The sequence below is a fragment of the Verruconis gallopava genome (assembly GCF_000836295.1).
Source record: "Verruconis gallopava strain CBS 43764 unplaced genomic scaffold supercont1.29, whole genome shotgun sequence".
Lineage (NCBI taxonomy): Eukaryota > Fungi > Ascomycota > Dothideomycetes > Venturiales > Sympoventuriaceae > Verruconis > Verruconis gallopava.
The window spans coordinates 109,319-126,745 of NW_015622165.1; the positions used below are offsets into that span (position 1 = coordinate 109,319).

At 51.2% G+C, this 17,427-nt stretch overlaps 5 protein-coding genes and 1 non-coding gene across 6 annotated transcripts; 3 read left to right on the forward strand and 3 right to left on the reverse strand.

The window, feature by feature from the left end:
- Positions 1-475: 475 nt before the first annotated feature.
- Positions 476-3,359, reverse strand: PV09_07392 (uncharacterized protein). The gene is made up of 2 exons (XM_016361154.1): positions 1,672-3,359; positions 476-1,615 (listed from the first exon to the last, which is right to left on the reverse strand). The coding sequence occupies exons 1-2, from the start codon at positions 2,225-2,227 to the stop codon at positions 519-521; spliced, it is 1,653 nt and encodes a 550-aa protein (XP_016210974.1). The 5' UTR covers positions 2,228-3,359; the 3' UTR covers positions 476-518.
- Positions 3,360-4,065: 706 nt separating this feature from the next.
- Positions 4,066-7,493, forward strand: PV09_07393 (uncharacterized protein). The gene is made up of 3 exons (XM_016361155.1): positions 4,066-5,868; positions 5,950-6,611; positions 6,796-7,493. The coding sequence occupies exons 1-3, from the start codon at positions 5,233-5,235 to the stop codon at positions 6,923-6,925; spliced, it is 1,428 nt and encodes a 475-aa protein (XP_016210975.1). The 5' UTR covers positions 4,066-5,232; the 3' UTR covers positions 6,926-7,493.
- A 2,775-nt stretch (positions 7,494-10,268) lies between these two features.
- Positions 10,269-10,340, forward strand: PV09_07394. Its single transcript has one exon. It is a non-coding gene; the product is annotated as a tRNA-Ala (tRNA).
- A 2,693-nt stretch (positions 10,341-13,033) lies between these two features.
- Positions 13,034-14,497, reverse strand: PV09_07395 (uncharacterized protein). The gene has a single exon (XM_016361156.1). It carries the CDS (start codon positions 14,402-14,404, stop codon positions 13,109-13,111), a length of 1,296 nt encoding a protein of 431 aa, XP_016210976.1. The 5' UTR covers positions 14,405-14,497; the 3' UTR covers positions 13,034-13,108.
- A 235-nt stretch (positions 14,498-14,732) lies between these two features.
- PV09_07396 (uncharacterized protein) lies at positions 14,733-16,555 on the forward strand. The gene is made up of 3 exons (XM_016361157.1): positions 14,733-15,214; positions 15,270-15,729; positions 15,779-16,555. The coding sequence occupies exons 1-3, from the start codon at positions 14,824-14,826 to the stop codon at positions 16,440-16,442; spliced, it is 1,515 nt and encodes a 504-aa protein (XP_016210977.1). The 5' UTR covers positions 14,733-14,823; the 3' UTR covers positions 16,443-16,555.
- PV09_07397 (mitochondrial import inner membrane translocase subunit tim14) lies at positions 16,466-17,343 on the reverse strand. The gene is made up of 3 exons (XM_016361158.1): positions 17,223-17,343; positions 16,954-17,081; positions 16,466-16,890 (listed from the first exon to the last, which is right to left on the reverse strand). Exons 1-3 carry the CDS (start codon positions 17,271-17,273, stop codon positions 16,752-16,754), a joined length of 318 nt encoding a protein of 105 aa, XP_016210978.1. The 5' UTR covers positions 17,274-17,343; the 3' UTR covers positions 16,466-16,751.
- Between the last annotated feature and the right edge of the window lie 84 nt (positions 17,344-17,427).

Consider the following 17,427-nt stretch of genomic DNA (forward strand, 5'->3'; position numbering starts at 1 on the left):
TGAAGTTTCCTTTATCAGGTAGGCTGGCAGCTATGACAGAGCGGCGATCACGTGCTAAAGCAGGCCAACGCTTTGTATTAACAGGTTGGTTTTGACGGCACAACCAAGACTTGTAGACCATTTTGTTCATCGCACTCTATTCGCTGAATAAAATAAAATAAAATGGCAAAAAGCGTCTTCTTGCTTCAACCGCTAGCTAGGGAGCTAATATGCTCGTAAAGAGGAATCCTAATACGTCTAAAGGACAGTGCTGTTTCGTCGTTGCGGACATGCTTTACTCTGTAGGGCATGAGCATGACGAGGCTGAGAATTCCCAGCTGAGAGTGTCGAGCTGAGAGAAAAGGCCTGCTCGAGAAAAAACGACGCGCCCGAAGCTTTTACAGCTCTTACAGCATGAGATTCTGTCAAATAGTAGAGACGGTTTGACGGGGAGGAAGGAAAATTGCCACGCCTGCTTGACAGGGGCACATCGTAGTTAAACAACAAGCTCGTTTCTTCTACGATCAAAACATCTATCGCTATCTCTTGTTCAGCTTCACCATGCCCTTCCTCCGCTTGCCTGTGACCGTCCTCCCTTCGTCAATCTGCACGAAAGCCTCCCGCTTCTTCTCTCCCACGATTTTCAGCGCGTCTCTCACAACCCTCGTCTCGAGATTGACACCTTCCTCCTCATATGCCACCATTTTACTGCCGACTCGTTCTTCGATGCCTTTCACAAGCTGAACGTCCCTCTGCCCGACAAACGTCAAGCTTTCGCCGCGCCGACCCGCACGCGCGGTACGACCGACCCGGTGAATGTAGTCGTCCGGGTCGCGGGGCACATCGTAGTTTATCACGAGCTCCACCTCCGGGATGTCGAGACCGCGGGCGGCCACGTCGGTCGCGATGAGGATCCTGGCGGCGCGAGCCCGGAAGCGCGCCAGATTCGCGATTCGCAGCGGCTGCGGCAGACCGGCATGCAGGCTCGTCACGCGGTGCTCGAGCAGGCGTAGCATGTGCTCCAGAAACGTGGCCGTCGCTTTTGTGTTGCAGAAGATGATGACTGATTTTTCCACGTTGGCCGGGGTGAGCAGCAAGACATGCAGAAAAGGCTCCCGCTGAGTGACAGGCACGAGAAGGTACCTCTGCTGAAGGGTTGTTGGGACAGCAAGGTCCTCTGTGTCTACCTCACAGACAAACGGTGGTCCTTTGCCTGGTTTAGGTGGCATTTCTTTCAGCGCGCGGACCTCTGGTGTCACTGTTGCCGTAAAGAGCAACGTTTGTCTCTCCGTGGAAGGAGGCAAGACGGACATCACCTGTTCAACATCTGGAAGCATCGATCCCGGGCCAGACGCAAGAAGCCGATCCGCCTCGTCGAGGACGACGAAGCGCACGCGGCGCAGACCGCAGATGGTGTCTTCGCCCGAGACATTGATATGCTCGGCGAGACGTCCTGGCGTTGCAATGACCACGTGTGGGCGCTGGGCAAGAGACAAAGCTTGCTCGCGCATGTCCGCCCCTCCCGTGACGAGGATTGGCTTGAACGACTGCGCTGCAGACAGAGCCTTGAACTGCTCGAAGATCTGTAACGCCAGCTCTCGCGTCGGCGTGAGCACCACCGCATAAATGCCGAATGCTAGGACACATCGTTAGATTCGTACTATGCCATCCCAGAAATGAGAATCCACTCACGATCTTCCGCCCATTTCTGAAGCATGGGCACTGCAAAGGCAACAGTTTTACCGGAGCCCGTTCGACTGCCTCCTATGCAGTCCCTCCCCTTTAGGATCTCAGGTATACAGCCTCTCTGAATCCCCGTCGGCTTCGTGATGGCCATATTGGCCAAGGACGTCACAAGCCATGGCTTTACGTTCAAACTCGCGAATGAAATCGCTTCATTGGCTTGCGTCGAACCGCTTGCGAGCTCCTTTGAAGTTGCGGTAACGGCCTGGGTTCCACTCTTCTTGGTTTTGATTCTGCTTAGAGGCGCTTGGGCGGAACTTCGACCATTCTCCTGCGAAGCACCCTCAGTCGGGGGCGTTATTCGTCTCTTCTTCCTTGGCTGCTCGCTGGGAAAGTCATCGATCTCGCTAACGCTCGCATCTGATCCAGACTCGACGCTGCTCACAGAGCTCTCTTCATAGTCACCACTCTCTGACGTTGACATGACGGGCCAGGGACGTAAGATTTGATGCACGGTCCGGTACGGGTGCTGTAGCATCGAGAATTTCTCTGATGCGGTGAGCATCAACTTTTTTTTTACAGGGATATTTACCGTTTGGGGACTAGCGTCAGCCCTACGAACTTTGTAGAGGGTCGGCGAGATCCCTGGGACATTTGATGATGGAGGAATATGCCGTCACCAGCATACAATAGTCCAAGCAGAAAATGCGGATAGCTAGATAGCGTACCGTTGCGCAGCCAATGTTGAGCGGACAGGTCTGGCACTGCATATGAAAGCGTCGGTCAAATCGATCCGAGGCATTTTTTTCCGGTCCACACAAGTACGTTACAATAGATGGAATGAGATATCGAGAACAATCACGAAGACACGTCTCCGACAACCACCAACGCATTTTCGGTCTTGGATTACCGGTTGAAACTGACGTGATGAGATGCTGGGTATCCTTGCGACGGAGCCGCACTGTACGATGTATGCTCGTTCAGTCCTGGACTTCCCCCTCGTTCCGTTCCGAGCGATCGCTGTAGACGTTGCTGCTGGTGCGGTCAGGTTGCAAGTAGTCAGGTAGCGTGTTCACTGCCTTGCACATGCGTCGACACGCGGGGGTGAAGCATTGTGGAGATGCAGTCCTTCACTCCAGTCTTTTGACGGGCATTATTGCGCAGGGCCAGCAGCCAGCCCTATGCACAAGCTCGTGTAAGATTGCCGAGCAGTTGGTCCATCTGTTGCGCTAGAGGAAAAGTGTTTCGTCTGTTTTGGACCAGCTGCACATGCTCATGATTCAGCTCGTCCCTTTGCACCTGGGCGATCGCAGAAGCCGCCTTTCGTCGTTGGCAGATGACAAGAACGACGAGATGAAAGGGATACTTGCGTTCAGGCTATCCATCAGGCCAAGGAGACTGCAGACGGTATGTCGGCGGGTTGGGGGCTATGCCTGCGAAGGCCGCAAGAGTGGATTGGGAGCAAGCCTGCGCCAGGTTTCCCGTTCCCTTTCGGCTGTCGAAACAATTTTCTGTCCGAACGCCCACAGCAAGCTGGAATGCCGCGATTCGCTATGTCCAGCCTGGCTATGCTAAACGAAAGGCATTTATTCGATCGCTATGCCACTGTGCGACCATCATCCCATCAAGAAAAATATGCACGTGTGTGTAAGGATAGCTTGAACATGTTCAGCACGAGGACTGCGTTTTGCCATACTGTGGGAATTCCCGTCGTCCGAGCCGTCGGCTCTGAGCAGAGCCAGAAGTCGCTGGTAGCCATGGCCCTGGGATTGTGAGATGCTGCAACACATCCACGACGCTCAGCCTCTCCGCAAATAATAACAGCATGGATATGCCGTGGTCTCACGCTTTCGGTGTCTGCACTCTGCAGCGTGCCCAGATTTCTTTTCTTTTCATTTTTTTTTCGCTCTTTTCTTTTTGAGCCTGCTGCACGGTCAAGCAGAACGGTGGACCATGACTGTGTGAGAGCGACAGGCGTGGGCAGAGACTGGCCTGCATGCCGGGGCACAAAAGATTGGCGATGGCGACGAAAAGTGCCGACGGGCGGTTGACGGGCCGATCTTCGACTAGAACAGCGTGGTACAGTGGGCTTTTGACTGGTGTGCGTCGTGGTGGTGGAGGGCTGGAGCGAGGAGCCCTGGCTACTGTGCGGGTCGAGTAGTGCTGCGCGGGACAAAGAGGCTCCCAGTAGTTTTCCACCGTCTTATGCCTGCAGCAGCGGAGACGATCACTACTCCTACTGCTGCTGCTACGGCGACTTCTGCTGCATCTTCTCATTGCATGGGACCGCTTCGTGTGTGGTCAACCGAATCAGCTTAGCGCTGGACTGCTTCACAATAAGCCTCAGGGTAGCGAACAGGCGAGCAAAGCAGGCAGCCAGCCAGACTGACTGACGGACTGGACTGACTGACCGACAAGCAAGCAGGCAAGCAAGCAATCCGTCACTCAGGCGGCTACCGGCAGTCATTGGGTCGTCTGGACTGATTCTTATTTGATTTCGATCCACCTCGCTATCCTGTGCCCTCTTGCCGACCCGTCCGTCAGCCCAGACCGACAAGCGGTTCATTGATTGCACGACGCCCTCACTGTGCTCATCTTTGCGTTCTCTCTTCATTTGGCTGGTATTTTTTTTTCTTTCGCCGGGTCGCTGGGAACAACAGATTAAGCGCCGTGCTTTTGCTGTTTCAGCGGGCGGGCCCAGCACATCAGTAACCACTTCGCGAGACCCCATGCTTGCCTTGCGACCATTGGCACACTCCCGCCACTCCTGAACATTCGACGCCTCTGAAGCCAACAGCGTCCGGGCCTTTCTTCCTCTCGATCGTGTACGAAGACACAATTGCTACCCTGCAGCTGCGAGGCCATACTCTTTCCAACCTTGCGGACGCACTGTCGCCTTGTAGCAGGCAGTACGTCGCCTCGCCCGTCGCTCAAGCTCTCCGACCTCACCCCAGCGATACCCGCACCCAGACACGCACGCTTGGTCCCTCGGCGGGCACCCACGAACCTCAGACTCGCACAGCTGCACTCTGACCTCCACAAGCACGAGGTCACCGATCTTCAACCTCCCCGACCACGTACATACACACGCTCGCACCCACCGGGCTCACAATCACAGCTACAACGAAAGGCAGACGGAGAAAAACAGGCTGGGACCGGACACAGTTCACGTCGTCTGCACCGCGGCTAGGTGCAGCAGTCCAGTCCCACCCGTCCACCACAAACCATAGATCAGTAGCCTCACGTCGACATACTCAACCTTCAGTCCGTTCTCCCGCCGCCAAGCAAGAAACTCCAAATCTGTCCCTTATCCGCGTACGGAAGTACGCCTCTAAGTCCGAGAGGCTACACTTTTGCTCTTGATCTGGTGAGAAGTCGATCATAGCGCCGGTCCTCGATTTTCTGGGCTCAGGAGGAATATTGCCTCAGTCCGTCGCGCTGCTGTCTTGTCAAAATCCACCCCTCTCCACTTCACCCTCGCCGCTGCCGCCTCTACTGGCCATCACCACCTGTCTTTCGCCGTTGCTTTCCGCCTCATACCTTTCTCTCGACGTCCACGCGTCCGAAGACATGTCAAGCCCCGCTCCTCTACTTCGGCCGCCTATTCCAGGATCGCGTAGCAACAGTGCGACCGGTCCTCGAAAACCAGCACTAGGCTTGGCAATACCGCCCAGTCCAAGCGCCCGGCCTGTCGTGAACGGCACATCGGAGGGACAAGATGTCCCCGCGCTGGGAAGACCGATGCCTCCGGCATTGCGGTTGAATACCCCCATGGGCTCTACCGGTGCCGCACAGATGCAGTCCAAGAAGCTGCCGCCCCTTCAGATTGCTACATCGGCCAGTGGCTCGAGTACGGAAGCAGCCAGTGTGGACTCCAGATCTGGCAGCTTGGGCGAGCAAGCGAACGGTGCATCGTCTTCTTCGCTGTTCATCAATCCTATCTCGGCGGTGAGCTCGTCCACGGGCGGAGCAAGTCCTGGAGACACGGCCATGGAGCGCGAGAACAGCGTGGGACCACTGCCTGATCTGGCTCAGCTGAAGATTGATCTTGGCAGAGACATCGACGTCGAGGACCTCGACGACGCTGGCTGGAAAGCCGCGAGTCGGGAAGGCAGGATCATTGAGCTGGGTAGTTTGGGTGAAGGTGCTGGTGGTGCTGTCACGCGATGCGTGTTGAAGGGCGGCAAGACGGTGTTCGCCTTGAAAGTATGTTATATTTTTCATTGTGTCTGGCGGCGTACAATGTATGCACATGTGCTAATTTTTTCCTTTTTTTTTGTTCTACAGGTAATTACAACCAACCCAGATCCCGATGTCAAGAAGCAGATTGTTCGCGAACTGTCGTTCAACAAGAATTGCGCTTCCGAACACATCTGCCGATACTACGGTGCTTTCGCCGACGACTCCTCAGGAACAATAGGCATTGCCATGGAGTTTTGCGAGGGCGGCTCACTCGACAGCGTGTACAAGGAGGTGCAAAAGCTCGGCGGGAGAACGGGCGAAAAAGTGCTGGGCAAGGTGGCGGAGGGCGTGCTCAACGGTCTCACCTACTTGCACAAGCACCGCATCATCCACCGCGACATCAAACCCTCCAACATCCTGCTGTGCAGGGACGGTCAGGTCAAACTCTGCGACTTCGGCGTCAGCGGCGAGTTCGGCACAAAAGGTGACGCAAACACGTTCATCGGCACGAGCTACTACATGGCGCCAGAGCGCATCACGGGCCAGAGCTATACCATCACGAGTGACGTGTGGAGCCTAGGCGTGACGTTGTTAGAGGTCGCGCAGCACAGGTTTCCCTTCCCCGCTGATGGCACGGAGATGCAGCCACGTGCTGGACTTATCGATCTTCTTACCTATATTGTGCGACAGCCGATCCCAAAGCTGAAAGATGAGCCGGAGAACGGCGTCAAGTGGGGCGACAACTTCAAGTACTTCATCGAATGCTGGTACGTATTTTCTCTAGTCATCTCCGTGACATCCGTCGTGTTTTTTGGCCCAAGGCTTTCGCCAGTTCCGCGGCTCGAAGCGGTCCCGGGTTACTTTATTAATAGCGCCGTGGCTTGCACCTATCAGTGTTTTCGGCAGTTGGTGTGGAGTTTTTTTTTGGGCTAACTTTTCTCCGATCCATAGTCTCGAAAAAGACCCTGCGCGACGAGCTACGCCATGGCGGATGCTCGAGCACCCGTGGATGATGGAAATACGGACGAAGAGAGTCAACATGTCGCATTTCCTGAAGCAGGTGTGGGACTGGAAGGATTAGACATCAGCATCCCTACTCTCAACGATCTGCGAAAGATAATCCGACTAGAGCTGTGGCTTTACTTATGAAAGACATGCCATCCTGGAGACGGCAAAGGTGACTGCGAAGAAAAGAAAACTTTGCACAGGTGAAGAAGAAACCACGCGCTCAAGACACGGCGCGATAAAGCATGAATTGGAAAGGAACAGGCGCTCATGAAAGACATGTGTGCTAAACAGCACATAACTACATGGAACGAACCCTTCCAGTTAGGACATCGGCGAGACATAAGAGATGAGTTCTGGATTTAACGGACTTGATCAGTGAGGACTTGTGGGTTTGGTAAAGTTATGGACGGATCACACAAGGCAGGCATATCAGCACAATAGCATCATTGAAAGGCGCCAAATGTAAAGACATCTTTTTCGTTTCTGTCTTTCTATAATGCTTGCGTGTGTGCATAAGATGTAAAGATAAATTTACTCGTTGGCAATGTCGTACTGTATGGAAACTCCGGACCGAAGCGTTTTAGGTCGTGCAATCATGCCGTAACAGAGTCGCAGCGTGATTCACCTTTCATCTCCCAGACTTATTCATCCTTTACTGTTGTAGTGGATGCATTAAGTTCAGACTATGTAAATTGAACTGGGAAAGAAGATTCGTGCTTCACAAGATTGCCATCCGAGAGAGAACCAAATAAATGGTTGATCCCTTCTCTAGCCTTTGTTCCCATCCTTCTGAATCACTAGGACAACCTTTTTCTCGTTGCGAGTTTAGAACGATCTAAAAGCGAGTGAGTTTAATTCCTCGAGCTGATCCAGATGTTCGGTTCATGAGGTGCATGCGGCGCTTGTGCCGTCGTTGCGCCTCGTGTCGTCTCCTTCGTTTCCCTTCTCCTTCTCAATTACGTTCAACTCACTAAACAGTCGGTCGCATCCTCGGCAGACGTAACGTACAGGACACGAAGCGCTGATGTGACTGTCAATCACCGGATGCGACGGTGGGATCGCTTCTCGCCTCGTCTTGGCACAAAAGGCCGAACTTGCACAGCGCGATCTTCGACGTTTGGCCAGCCACCACGTCATACCAAATCCGCCACGTCTACGCACAAACAAACCAATGCCAAAAAGGATCCGAATACGCCGGTGTCCGCTGGCGCTGTCTCTCTCCGTTGTCGACTCGACAGTGACCCATTGTCCCACGAACGACTCAGTGCACCCATCTTGAGACGTGACGACCTCATGGCGAAGCAGGCCACCATGTCTGATCTGCTCTGCTCTCAGGGTACACCTCTTCCAGGACAATTCGAAAGGCATCGCATGGCGGCTTCCCCGCCAAGCGTCACGCAGACGCCGTCTCGTCGCTGGATCTGGCCGGAGCAGTCGCGGCGGCCGGACCGACGACCCAGAGGGGGAGGGGAGCAATCGCCATTCGATGCCGTCCGCCCATGGTTGAAAAGCGCGGTTTTGTTTTTTTTTTCTTCCCAAAGCCGATCATGAACACGGACGCTGCATGACGCCGTAGACGAAGAGGGATCCACTCGCGGATTGCACTGCTCGCCTGATCCCGAACCTGAAGACGGCGATGGGATCCTCGGTCATGGCGGATTCGTCGGCGAGCATAAGACCCGGCCTGTCTTTCATGCGCTCGAGGGGTCCCGCGGACTTCGCGGAGGAACAGTGTCAAAAGCTTTCGGCTGAATCTCATTAGAACGATGCGTGCGCATCAAAACCTTATGTCGCCGCTTCCAGTATCAAACCCTATGTTTGCCTTAAGTGATCGGTCGAGATAGGGTGAGGACCAAAAAGGTAAATGGGCTGGCGTTCGCAAAACCACATCGCTGCATCGACTTCCTGGTTGATCTCTTTCCCTGAGATTTATGCAGCTATGCGTCTAGAGTCTTTTCTCAAACCGCTACTGGATTTCTTCGTATCTTAGCGATTGTTCCTAGTTTTTGAATATCCCTCCTTGGCGCGAATCGAGTTTGCCATGGCTACTTCAAGCTAACGTTTCATCATAACGAGCGTTTATATTCAAACAGCTCATCGAATTCATGGGGCGGATAATGTAACCTCTCCAAGTCCGCAAGCATGGCGCACCGAGGTGCTCGAGCAAGCTTGCCGGTAATTGTTTCCGCCAGCCGCCTTCTGGAAGTCCATGTGAAGGGTAAGAACTCTATTTCGGCCACCGTCTGTCTGCATTCCTTCACCGGTCAACTCACCCGTTATGAACGGCGAGATTTTTGCAGAGGCGATGCCTTCTTCTTGGAGCCGAGCTTGCTGGTCTCTAGTCCATTCTTGGTTTCGACACAAGGTTGCAAGATCTTTGGTGTCAACAGTATGACATAGTGGATCCTTGGAGAGTGCCAGCATTTTCCAGACTGTATCGATCATTCCCACGAACTCGCCACAAAAAATCAAACTGTCGTCCTTAAAAAATGGCATTCATTCTTCTTTGCCGATGAAATATAGGGGGCTTTGCCATGGGAACGAGTAAAAGGATGGCAGTTCTCAACTCTTGTCCGGCCAGGAACTCAAGAAAGGTAATGTTTCATGTCTTCTGTTGCATCCTGACACCTCTCCGTGGCACAAGCAAGCAAAGCAAGTTGGAATGGTCTCTAGATGCTTGCGTGCAAAGGAAAATGAAATGTGAGAGTTCACTTCTGGGTGATTTGGATCGATCGTGCGGCTGAGCATTGCCAACATCTCGTCTCTTGGGTCAAAGCACACCTTTCAATTTGTTGCGAGAAGAATATTAAGCATCGATCAACCACATCTGTTCCACATCAGTTTCTGAATAGTCTCTATCTCGATGTTTCGTGTGCTCATTTGTGCTTCGCTTAAGAGATACTTAGTCGCCAAACAGGATTGATGAAGATCTCGAATCATTGTAGCCAAGTGTCTCTGGTCCGAAGCAGTTGGCCGAGATACAACCACTGCACGACGTGCCGATGCTGTTTCATGTATTATCCACCGCTCTTCCGGCGATGTAGCAATGCATCAATGATCCTTCAGTCTGTCTTGGACCAGTCAACATTTGCCCTCACTAGTTGGAAATTTCATGCCGACGCATGAAAGATGTGCTTCGCATCTCTAACGCATGAGTTGGGCAAGTTAAGTAGTAGCTTCAATGACTGCTCGCACATCAACTCACAGGGCAAAATTACTTCACTATGCCGACGGAATACAGAGAGCTTTGCAGCACCACAACAGCAGCAGATAGATCCAGATTCTGCTCCCTCGACCATCACCGATCAAAACATTTGTGTTTGCTCTGCTTCCCGTTCTATTTCACTTATTCCCTAGAAAACTCTGTCACGCGAAGTACATATATCACTCCAAACATTCGACATCACAAGCAACTTGGGCTTGTGGTCTAGTGGTATGATTTTCCCTTAGCATGGGAGAGGTCCGGGGTTCAATTCCCCGCGAGTCCATTTTTTTTCTCAATCTCCAAGGCAAACACGAATATCTGAGGTCAAATTTTTATGCGCGTTCAGTCATGTGGGTCCCGTGAGAGCCATGCGACCAAGCTAACTTACACAATTTGGATTTTCTGGTGGGGCTTATAACTTTTAGCGTAAGGGGAATGATAGCTATTCCTAAATAAATTAGAACAATTCGGACTCGGACCATTTCTCCGAACATACAAAGTATCCCGACGGAAGTCCCTTAAAATTAGTGACTCGGATTAGTTAGTGGCTAGACGGCTTAAGAAGGTTGGTCTCTCCACCAAAAATTAGAGCCATCTCTACAAGCCAATTGTTGCTTTGTCTAAAACAGACTCTATCTTGTCTTTCTTATTTAACTTTACGAATACGGTCATGTATTCCGTGAATTGGCATCAGCGCGCTCGTCGGCCGTCAGATCACTCTTTGCTCGTCCCATTCGCACAAACGCAGCAATAATGATGAGTGAGACTATCGCAGCTCCAGCTGCGAACCAGAACGCCGCTCTATATGTTTTTGTTTTCCGGGCGCTCTCGACCATATCCGCAGCACCTAGAAAAAACCCCATTCCCAGAAATAACACACTGTTGATAACCGCGCCAGCTAAACCTTGTCGACGCTTTGGCAAGCTGGTCGTGATAAAGATGTTGCTAACACCGTAGGTGACGTCCACTCCTAGGGTAGCACCCAGCATTGCTGGAAAGATGTATGCCCAATAATTCGGGCTATGGGATGGTATGTTGGCAAAAAGAATAACGCTGACCAGATACCCAAGACCAGACACAAGAAGAGCAACTTTTCCAGAAACAAGATGGAGCGTGAAGCCTCCCACAGTGGCGAGGACAAGACCTCCAACGGCCATAGGAGCGTACCAAGCAGCGCTCAGCAGGCCTGTTACGCCACAAACGAACTGAATGCTACTCACATTTAGAGACAGGCAACAGGATATTGATTGTGAGCAAACTTACTAAAAGCTTGAGTAGAGCAGATATATACCAAAAACCCCGAAGGAGCAAAATAAAGATAACAGCAAAGGGACCATGTATGCGACCCTAAATAAGTCAAACGGTAGCAAGGGTGCTTCAGCCACCCAGCCCTGTGTATAAAATGCGGCACAGAGGAAGAGGACTCCCACAACAAACGAAACGTATATTTGCGGCGCACCCCAGCCGTGGAGGGTATGAGCGCTGTCTGTGATGGCAAAGACAACCAAAATAAGGCCAGGCACGATTGTGCATACTCCCCACCAGTCCATTTTCAGGCCCTTTACTCGTATAGTCTCCGAGGGAGCAGTGAAGACAGCTATCGGCGAGACAATAAAAAGTGCAATTGTGCCAATCCAGAAGTACCAGCGCCATGAGAGATAAGCCTCGGCGACGGCCCCGCAAAAAATACCTGCGAAGAAACCGACTGGTGAAAGAGCGCCGTAGAGGCTGAAGACAAGGTTCTTCCGAGGCCCAGGTCGATATGTGCTCCCCATAAGCATGACCCCAGACGGAAGAAAGGCGGCAGGCCCAAGGCCTTGGAAAGCTCGAGCAACGATTAACATTTCGTAGTTCTTGCTAAACCCACACACTAGCGACCATATGGCGAACCAGAAAAGCCCGGAGACGAAGACACGGTAGCTGCCCCAGACATCGGCGAGACGCGAGAACGGCAAAAGCACGGCACCCGCAACAAGCGAGAAGACGCTTGCAGGCCAAACTTGGACTTCTTGTGGCATGCTCAGCTCTCTTGCCAGGGTTGAGGCAATCAATCCAAACCCGCTGATAAAGTACTCCTAAAACAAACGTCAGACGGTTTGGACGCATCGTTGACGAGAACCTTACCGCCATGAACATTGACGCAAGTAAAGACACGCAGAACCCAACCTCCTCCAGGGACGTCCTGAAGACATCTGGGCGTTTCCTGCCGAGCCGTTCGATTTCCGCTTCTGTCAAGGTGCCGACCGGCAAGCCTAGCTCAGGATTTTCAATGAGAAGTCTGTCGCGATTCGAACCCATAATGAACTCGCGTGGATATATAGGGAATCGGCACGATGTTCAAAGGAGCGCACAGTGTGGAAAGTAGGAAGCAGGTATGCATATATATTCTCACAACTATCTGTCAGCGGGCCCGCATGGGCTGCCGAAGCAAGTTAAAGCCATAAATCGCTTTGCCATGATTCTGGTTTTACCCGCATTAGCTGGACTTGTATTTCAAAGCAGATTGCCACATTTGAGACTCTTTGCTTGTGGTATTCTGTCGTCGCGTTGTTCGTAGAAAGGCAGAAAGGGTTGGATGATCTAAACCAAAACAGGATGCCAAGATACAAGACGTGCATTAGTCTTTTCAAAAGTGGTTTTGACTAACTTAACTTGGTATGTCGATTCACGTGATGACATTTTGCGCACGAAGAGGCGGAAAAACCGCATTGTGTTTGATTGCTCCTTACAGGCTTGCCAGCTTCGTTCAGATATGCTCCGAATCTCACGTCGATTCAATAGAATTGGAGTCAATTTTTTTTGCACAGTTTCTAGTTCTAGAACTAGGTATTACAACCCAATAAGATAAGTTGAATGCAACGAGAGCTACTCGTACATGCTCTTGTATCTTAGCAGGAAATCATTGCGTTTAATTGGCTATGGTGATCCAAAATAGCATTGTGCCATATACTCGCTTAAAATCAAGCATAAGGCATTGTGACAGGTCCCGTCGCCAAACATGGATGTGACCGAGATTACTGTCCTGCTGTCCACCTATCCTTACGCGTATTGCTATACCCTCTTGAGATAACACAAAACCACAGTCACAGAGCTGACCGCCATACAAGAGCCTGTAAATAATATGATTGGTCCATACTTAGCCGTGCCATAGCTGTCAACTTGAACAGCCCCCTTGAGCAAGGCGCCACCTACTGGTCCGGCGAGGATATTGCCGACACCTTTACCAAAATTTAGAAGCCCAAATGCCGCAAAGGCCCCAGTTGACTCATTGCTCACTGCGGTACCCATTCGACCCCAAAGCGCCGTATAACCTGCTCCAAAGAAACCGTAGAAGAGAGAAAAGACGGCTAAGATACCAAAAGAGTGTGCTACCCCCCAACAGACGTATACTGCTGCAGCAGCCACAAGCGTTGATGAAATGGCCAATAGATCCAGAGAGAGCTTGCCGTCCGACAGATAGCCAAAACTCATTTGGCCCAGAACCTGCGATAGACTCATCAGCGCCAGGAGAATCGCGCCATGGACAGGACTCAGCCCATTGGAGGACGCGTATGAAGGCATGTAAATCGAGGGAAAGAAATAACCAAGACCCATTGCAAAATTTGAAATGCTGTAGATCCAGAAGCGAGGGACTTTCAAGAACGACCAGTCTGTCCTGCTCGCAGTCCCATCCTCGGGGGTCCGTCCTTTGAGGAAAAAGATGAGAGGTGCAGTACACACAAACAATCCGACTGCCACAGCTCTTAACGTGGTCGGATAGCCATACTTGCGAAGAAGGCCGTTGATGCAGAATGGCATTATTGCCCCTGAAACGCCAGAAGCACTACACAGAATTCCATACGCCAAACCTCTTCGTGTGATCCAGTAGTCATTTACCATGCTAATGATTGGGTAATAGAAGATTGTGAATCCTACTCCATACATAACACCCTGAGTGACGATCAAAGTCGGCAATGATCTCGCGAAAGAGCCTGCTACGAGTGCCAGAAGACAAACAGGCCACCCGAACCATATCATTTGGCACCGGTACATAGAGTACCGTCTGATGAATGGGATTACAATGGGAGCGGCTATGTAAGATATGCCGCTGGCAGTCGTTCCCACAATGGCAATGAAAGGATCCCCCTTAAACTCAGGAAGCTGCGAGTAGTAGTTTTGAAAGACGCCAAAGGAGAGCGGAAAACCCCACAACAATGACTCGAACACAAAGGCAGATAGGAGTATTCTCCAAGCCGCACCTCCTCCATCGGCTCGCGGAAGAGAGGAGTTGGCACGCCGGTTTTCGGGTTGTGTGTTCTCAGCGGCCGTCTCTGCTGGTCGTATATCGAGCTCGTACTGGTGAGACATTTGTAATTACCAAAAGTGATGAGATTGCTTTCGCACGTGGACCTTGGGTATCTATCCAAAATGACTTTCGCTCTGATATTCTGAACCCAAACCGAGGTTCTCGGGTGAAGTTTCTTAACGAAGCTGCTTAGTTAAGCTGTATTTTACTCCAGTCAAGTTTTCAGTCTCTTCTCGCACTAGGGCGAGACCAATTGGATATGAGACCATTCAGAACTCTTTATCGTTTGTCCACGTCCGGAATAGCCGACATATTCTGGTATCACTAGCTTTGAAAAATAGTTCATGCTCTTTTGCCTTAGGCAAACACAACAGACCCTCCTCTGCGAGCTCTAACGTCACTCCAACTAGACACGCTTATCGTGTTCGTCCATGGCGTTGAAGTTGATTTTGCTTTACTTTCTTTGGCCTCATGTTATTCAATGATCGGTCATCGTGCTACACAACCCAAAGTTGCATGTCACAACTGCCGTCGAGGTCGCCGGAGATGCGATCGTTCGATTCCTACCTGCATAAAATGTCACTCAACCGGCCAAGTCTGTCTTGGTTACGGATCCATTCTTCACTGGACGAACAGTATAGCAAGTCGAGGCAAAATGATGGGAAAGTCGTTTGCTGTCATGATGCCATCGGGATCACGGCTTGACAATCCTCGTGACTGTAGTACTAGTCCAGTCATCGCCTCAGCATTTATGTCGCCTCGAGACGATGGAAGCCCAGCTTCCTCTGATTCAGCATCAAGCTGGTGTCTAGAACTAAACGATCCTGTGTTTCACGATTTGAGTCAAACGTATAGATTTTACTTGTCTTATTGTGAGCGTGACCTAGGTTGCTAGCAGAGTTGAGCCCGCGGCTTACCAAGTGCAAGACGACAGACAAGTATGTAAGGACCTTGTGCTTCATGATTCCCCCACACGAAACCCATTTCGGGACCTGTTATCTCTTGCCGGCAACTTTACAATCTTACAGCATATACTTGTTGCGAATGCTGCCCTGCACCTTGCAAACGCCACAAAAAATGAAGAATTTACCTGGGATGCACGAAAGGAAATATGTCCCAAGGCATACAGAGACGCACTGGTGGCGAAACAAAAAGCGTTATGTCTGCTTTCTGAAGCTCTGGCCGACTTCAATTCCATAAGTTCAGACATTATCCTGGCTGCCATCATGCTCTTCATAAAATTTGAGCTCTTGGATTACGGGGCAAACGCATGGAAGTTTCACACAGACGGTGCGAGACAACTTCTGGCATACTTACGCCAAAACGGAAAGACAGACCTGTCTATTACGACCGGTTTACGAAACTGTCTAATTTCAAACTGTGTGGTGTGAGTACCTCACACGGAGCATAAAATATACTCGTTAACCCTCTCAAAGCTATGACATTTTTGGCACCACGCTCACCGCTCCGAACATGGATAATGACGGTTCCGTCTCTGAGTCTCTCCAGGAGCTCTACGAAAATGCAGAAGTCCAGGCAAATATTTGTCTCTCCTGCCCCCCACTACTGCTACAAGTCATCCGAGACGTTTCTCGTCGTTCTCCACTGCCTAGTTCTGAAAAGCTCCTAGCAGTCGTAGATGCCTTTAATCCAAAGGCGTGGGTCAGCTCCTTGCAACGCGTGTCGTCATCATTTGATGTTGAGATGCGCACCCACATTGGTTTCGCATATCAAGCAGCAACGAAAATTTACGTCCTAAGAGCCACTGTACCCTCTAATCCCTTGATCACCGACAGAGATTCACTTGAAGATCTCGTCTCTGAAGTTATCGCTCACCTTAAGTACGTTCCGATAGACGACCCTTTTTTCAAAACAACGTGTTGGCCGGCTTTCATCGCTGGGGCCGAGACGAACGACGAGAATAACCGTTCGTGGGTCTCTTACCATTTCAAGATGGGGCAGAAGACTTTGCCCTGGGGCTACCTATCAAATGCTCTTGACCTTCTACAACGTGTCTGGACAGACAAATGCCGTCAAGAAACAAGGACGGATTGGCTGATGAACCTAAAATTGTCGGAGAATGACTGGCTCATTGCATAGTAGAGACGTGTAAAACTTGTGGATGCGCAGAACGAAGCAAAGTGCATTTGTGTCTGTACATACTCTCAGACCTTAATGATAAACTCGTTCAGCTACAAGCATGTCGAGTGGTGATTCGCGTGCGTCTAGGCACCTTTCCCGAAGTTCCTTTCTCACAAAGCCGCTCCTCCAATGCGAAATGACGGTCTCCTCCCATCCATAAACGCCGGCGCTGCATGCAAGTATCAATCGTACAACACAATATTACACGGTGTTTTTATTTTTTTAAACACATTTGCACGTCATGACCTCAGTCCCAACGCGTTGGTCTTATGTCCCCTTTTCTAAGAAAGCCTTCGCTTCGTTAACTTTCGCCGCAATGTACGGGCTTCCTCCTCTATCAGGGTGATTCAGGAGCATAAGCTGGCGGTGCTTCTTGCGAATGAGCTCCTTTGTTACACCTCGTTCCCTGTCAACCCAGTCTCGTTAGAAGTCATGATATTAGGCATGCCCTGACAAATAATATACGTACGGGACTTCGAGGATGAGCGCAGCTTCGCGTCTGTTCATCGTGGGTTCAAAACCACCTTTGTAGAAGGACCGACCTAACGCGCCGGCAGCACCACGGGACTGCCGAAGGGCGACAAGACCGGCACGACCCTGTACGTTTGCATTGTCAGCAGATGCTGGGAGAAATGATGTGGTGTCTTCCTGTGATGAAAGCAGGCTAGCTGAGCGTAGGACGAAGACGAGGAGATGCGCGAGGGAAAATGAAGCGGTGAGGGTGACACTCAAACCTACCAGGAAAGCGGCAACCGCGATGCCAGCGCCTATAGCTAATGTCGAAGCCATGTCAAGATCTGTGTAGTTGTGGTGTGCAAAAAGATGAAAAGTGGCGAAGACGATGGGGAGAATCTTCGTGATGCGGGTGTTGTTCACCGAAAAGTTCGCCGACGAGCGGAAGCGGATGCGAACGAAGCTGTGGCTGGAGAATGTGGCGGTGCTC

Excerpts from the sequence above, each read along its gene's own strand:
- PV09_07392 (XM_016361154.1), bottom strand. The coding sequence starts at position 2,227 with ATGCTCACCGCATCAGAGAAATTCTCGATGCTACAGCACCCGTACCGG. Across the intron at positions 1,616-1,671 it reads TCAGAAATGGGCGGAAGATC|CATTCGGCATTTATGCGGTG; the intron begins GTGAGTGGATTC and ends GATGTGTCCTAG.
- PV09_07393 (XM_016361155.1), top strand. The coding sequence starts at position 5,233 with ATGTCAAGCCCCGCTCCTCTACTTCGGCCGCCTATTCCAGGATCGCGT. Across the intron at positions 5,869-5,949 it reads AGACGGTGTTCGCCTTGAAA|GTAATTACAACCAACCCAGA; the intron begins GTATGTTATATT and ends TTTGTTCTACAG. Across the intron at positions 6,612-6,795 it reads AAGTACTTCATCGAATGCTG|TCTCGAAAAAGACCCTGCGC; the intron begins GTACGTATTTTC and ends TCCGATCCATAG.
- PV09_07395 (XM_016361156.1), bottom strand. The coding sequence starts at position 14,404 with ATGTCTCACCAGTACGAGCTCGATATACGACCAGCAGAGACGGCCGCT.
- PV09_07396 (XM_016361157.1), top strand. The coding sequence starts at position 14,824 with ATGATCGGTCATCGTGCTACACAACCCAAAGTTGCATGTCACAACTGC. Across the intron at positions 15,215-15,269 it reads TAGATTTTACTTGTCTTATT|ACGACAGACAAGTATGTAAG; the intron begins GTGAGCGTGACC and ends ACCAAGTGCAAG. Across the intron at positions 15,730-15,778 it reads CTAATTTCAAACTGTGTGGT|CTATGACATTTTTGGCACCA; the intron begins GTGAGTACCTCA and ends ACCCTCTCAAAG.
- PV09_07397 (XM_016361158.1), bottom strand. The coding sequence starts at position 17,273 with ATGGCTTCGACATTAGCTATAGGCGCTGGCATCGCGGTTGCCGCTTTC. Across the intron at positions 17,082-17,222 it reads TCGCGGTTGCCGCTTTCCTG|GGTCGTGCCGGTCTTGTCGC; the intron begins GTAGGTTTGAGT and ends GCAAACGTACAG. Across the intron at positions 16,891-16,953 it reads GCGCTCATCCTCGAAGTCCC|GGAACGAGGTGTAACAAAGG; the intron begins GTACGTATATTA and ends CTGGGTTGACAG.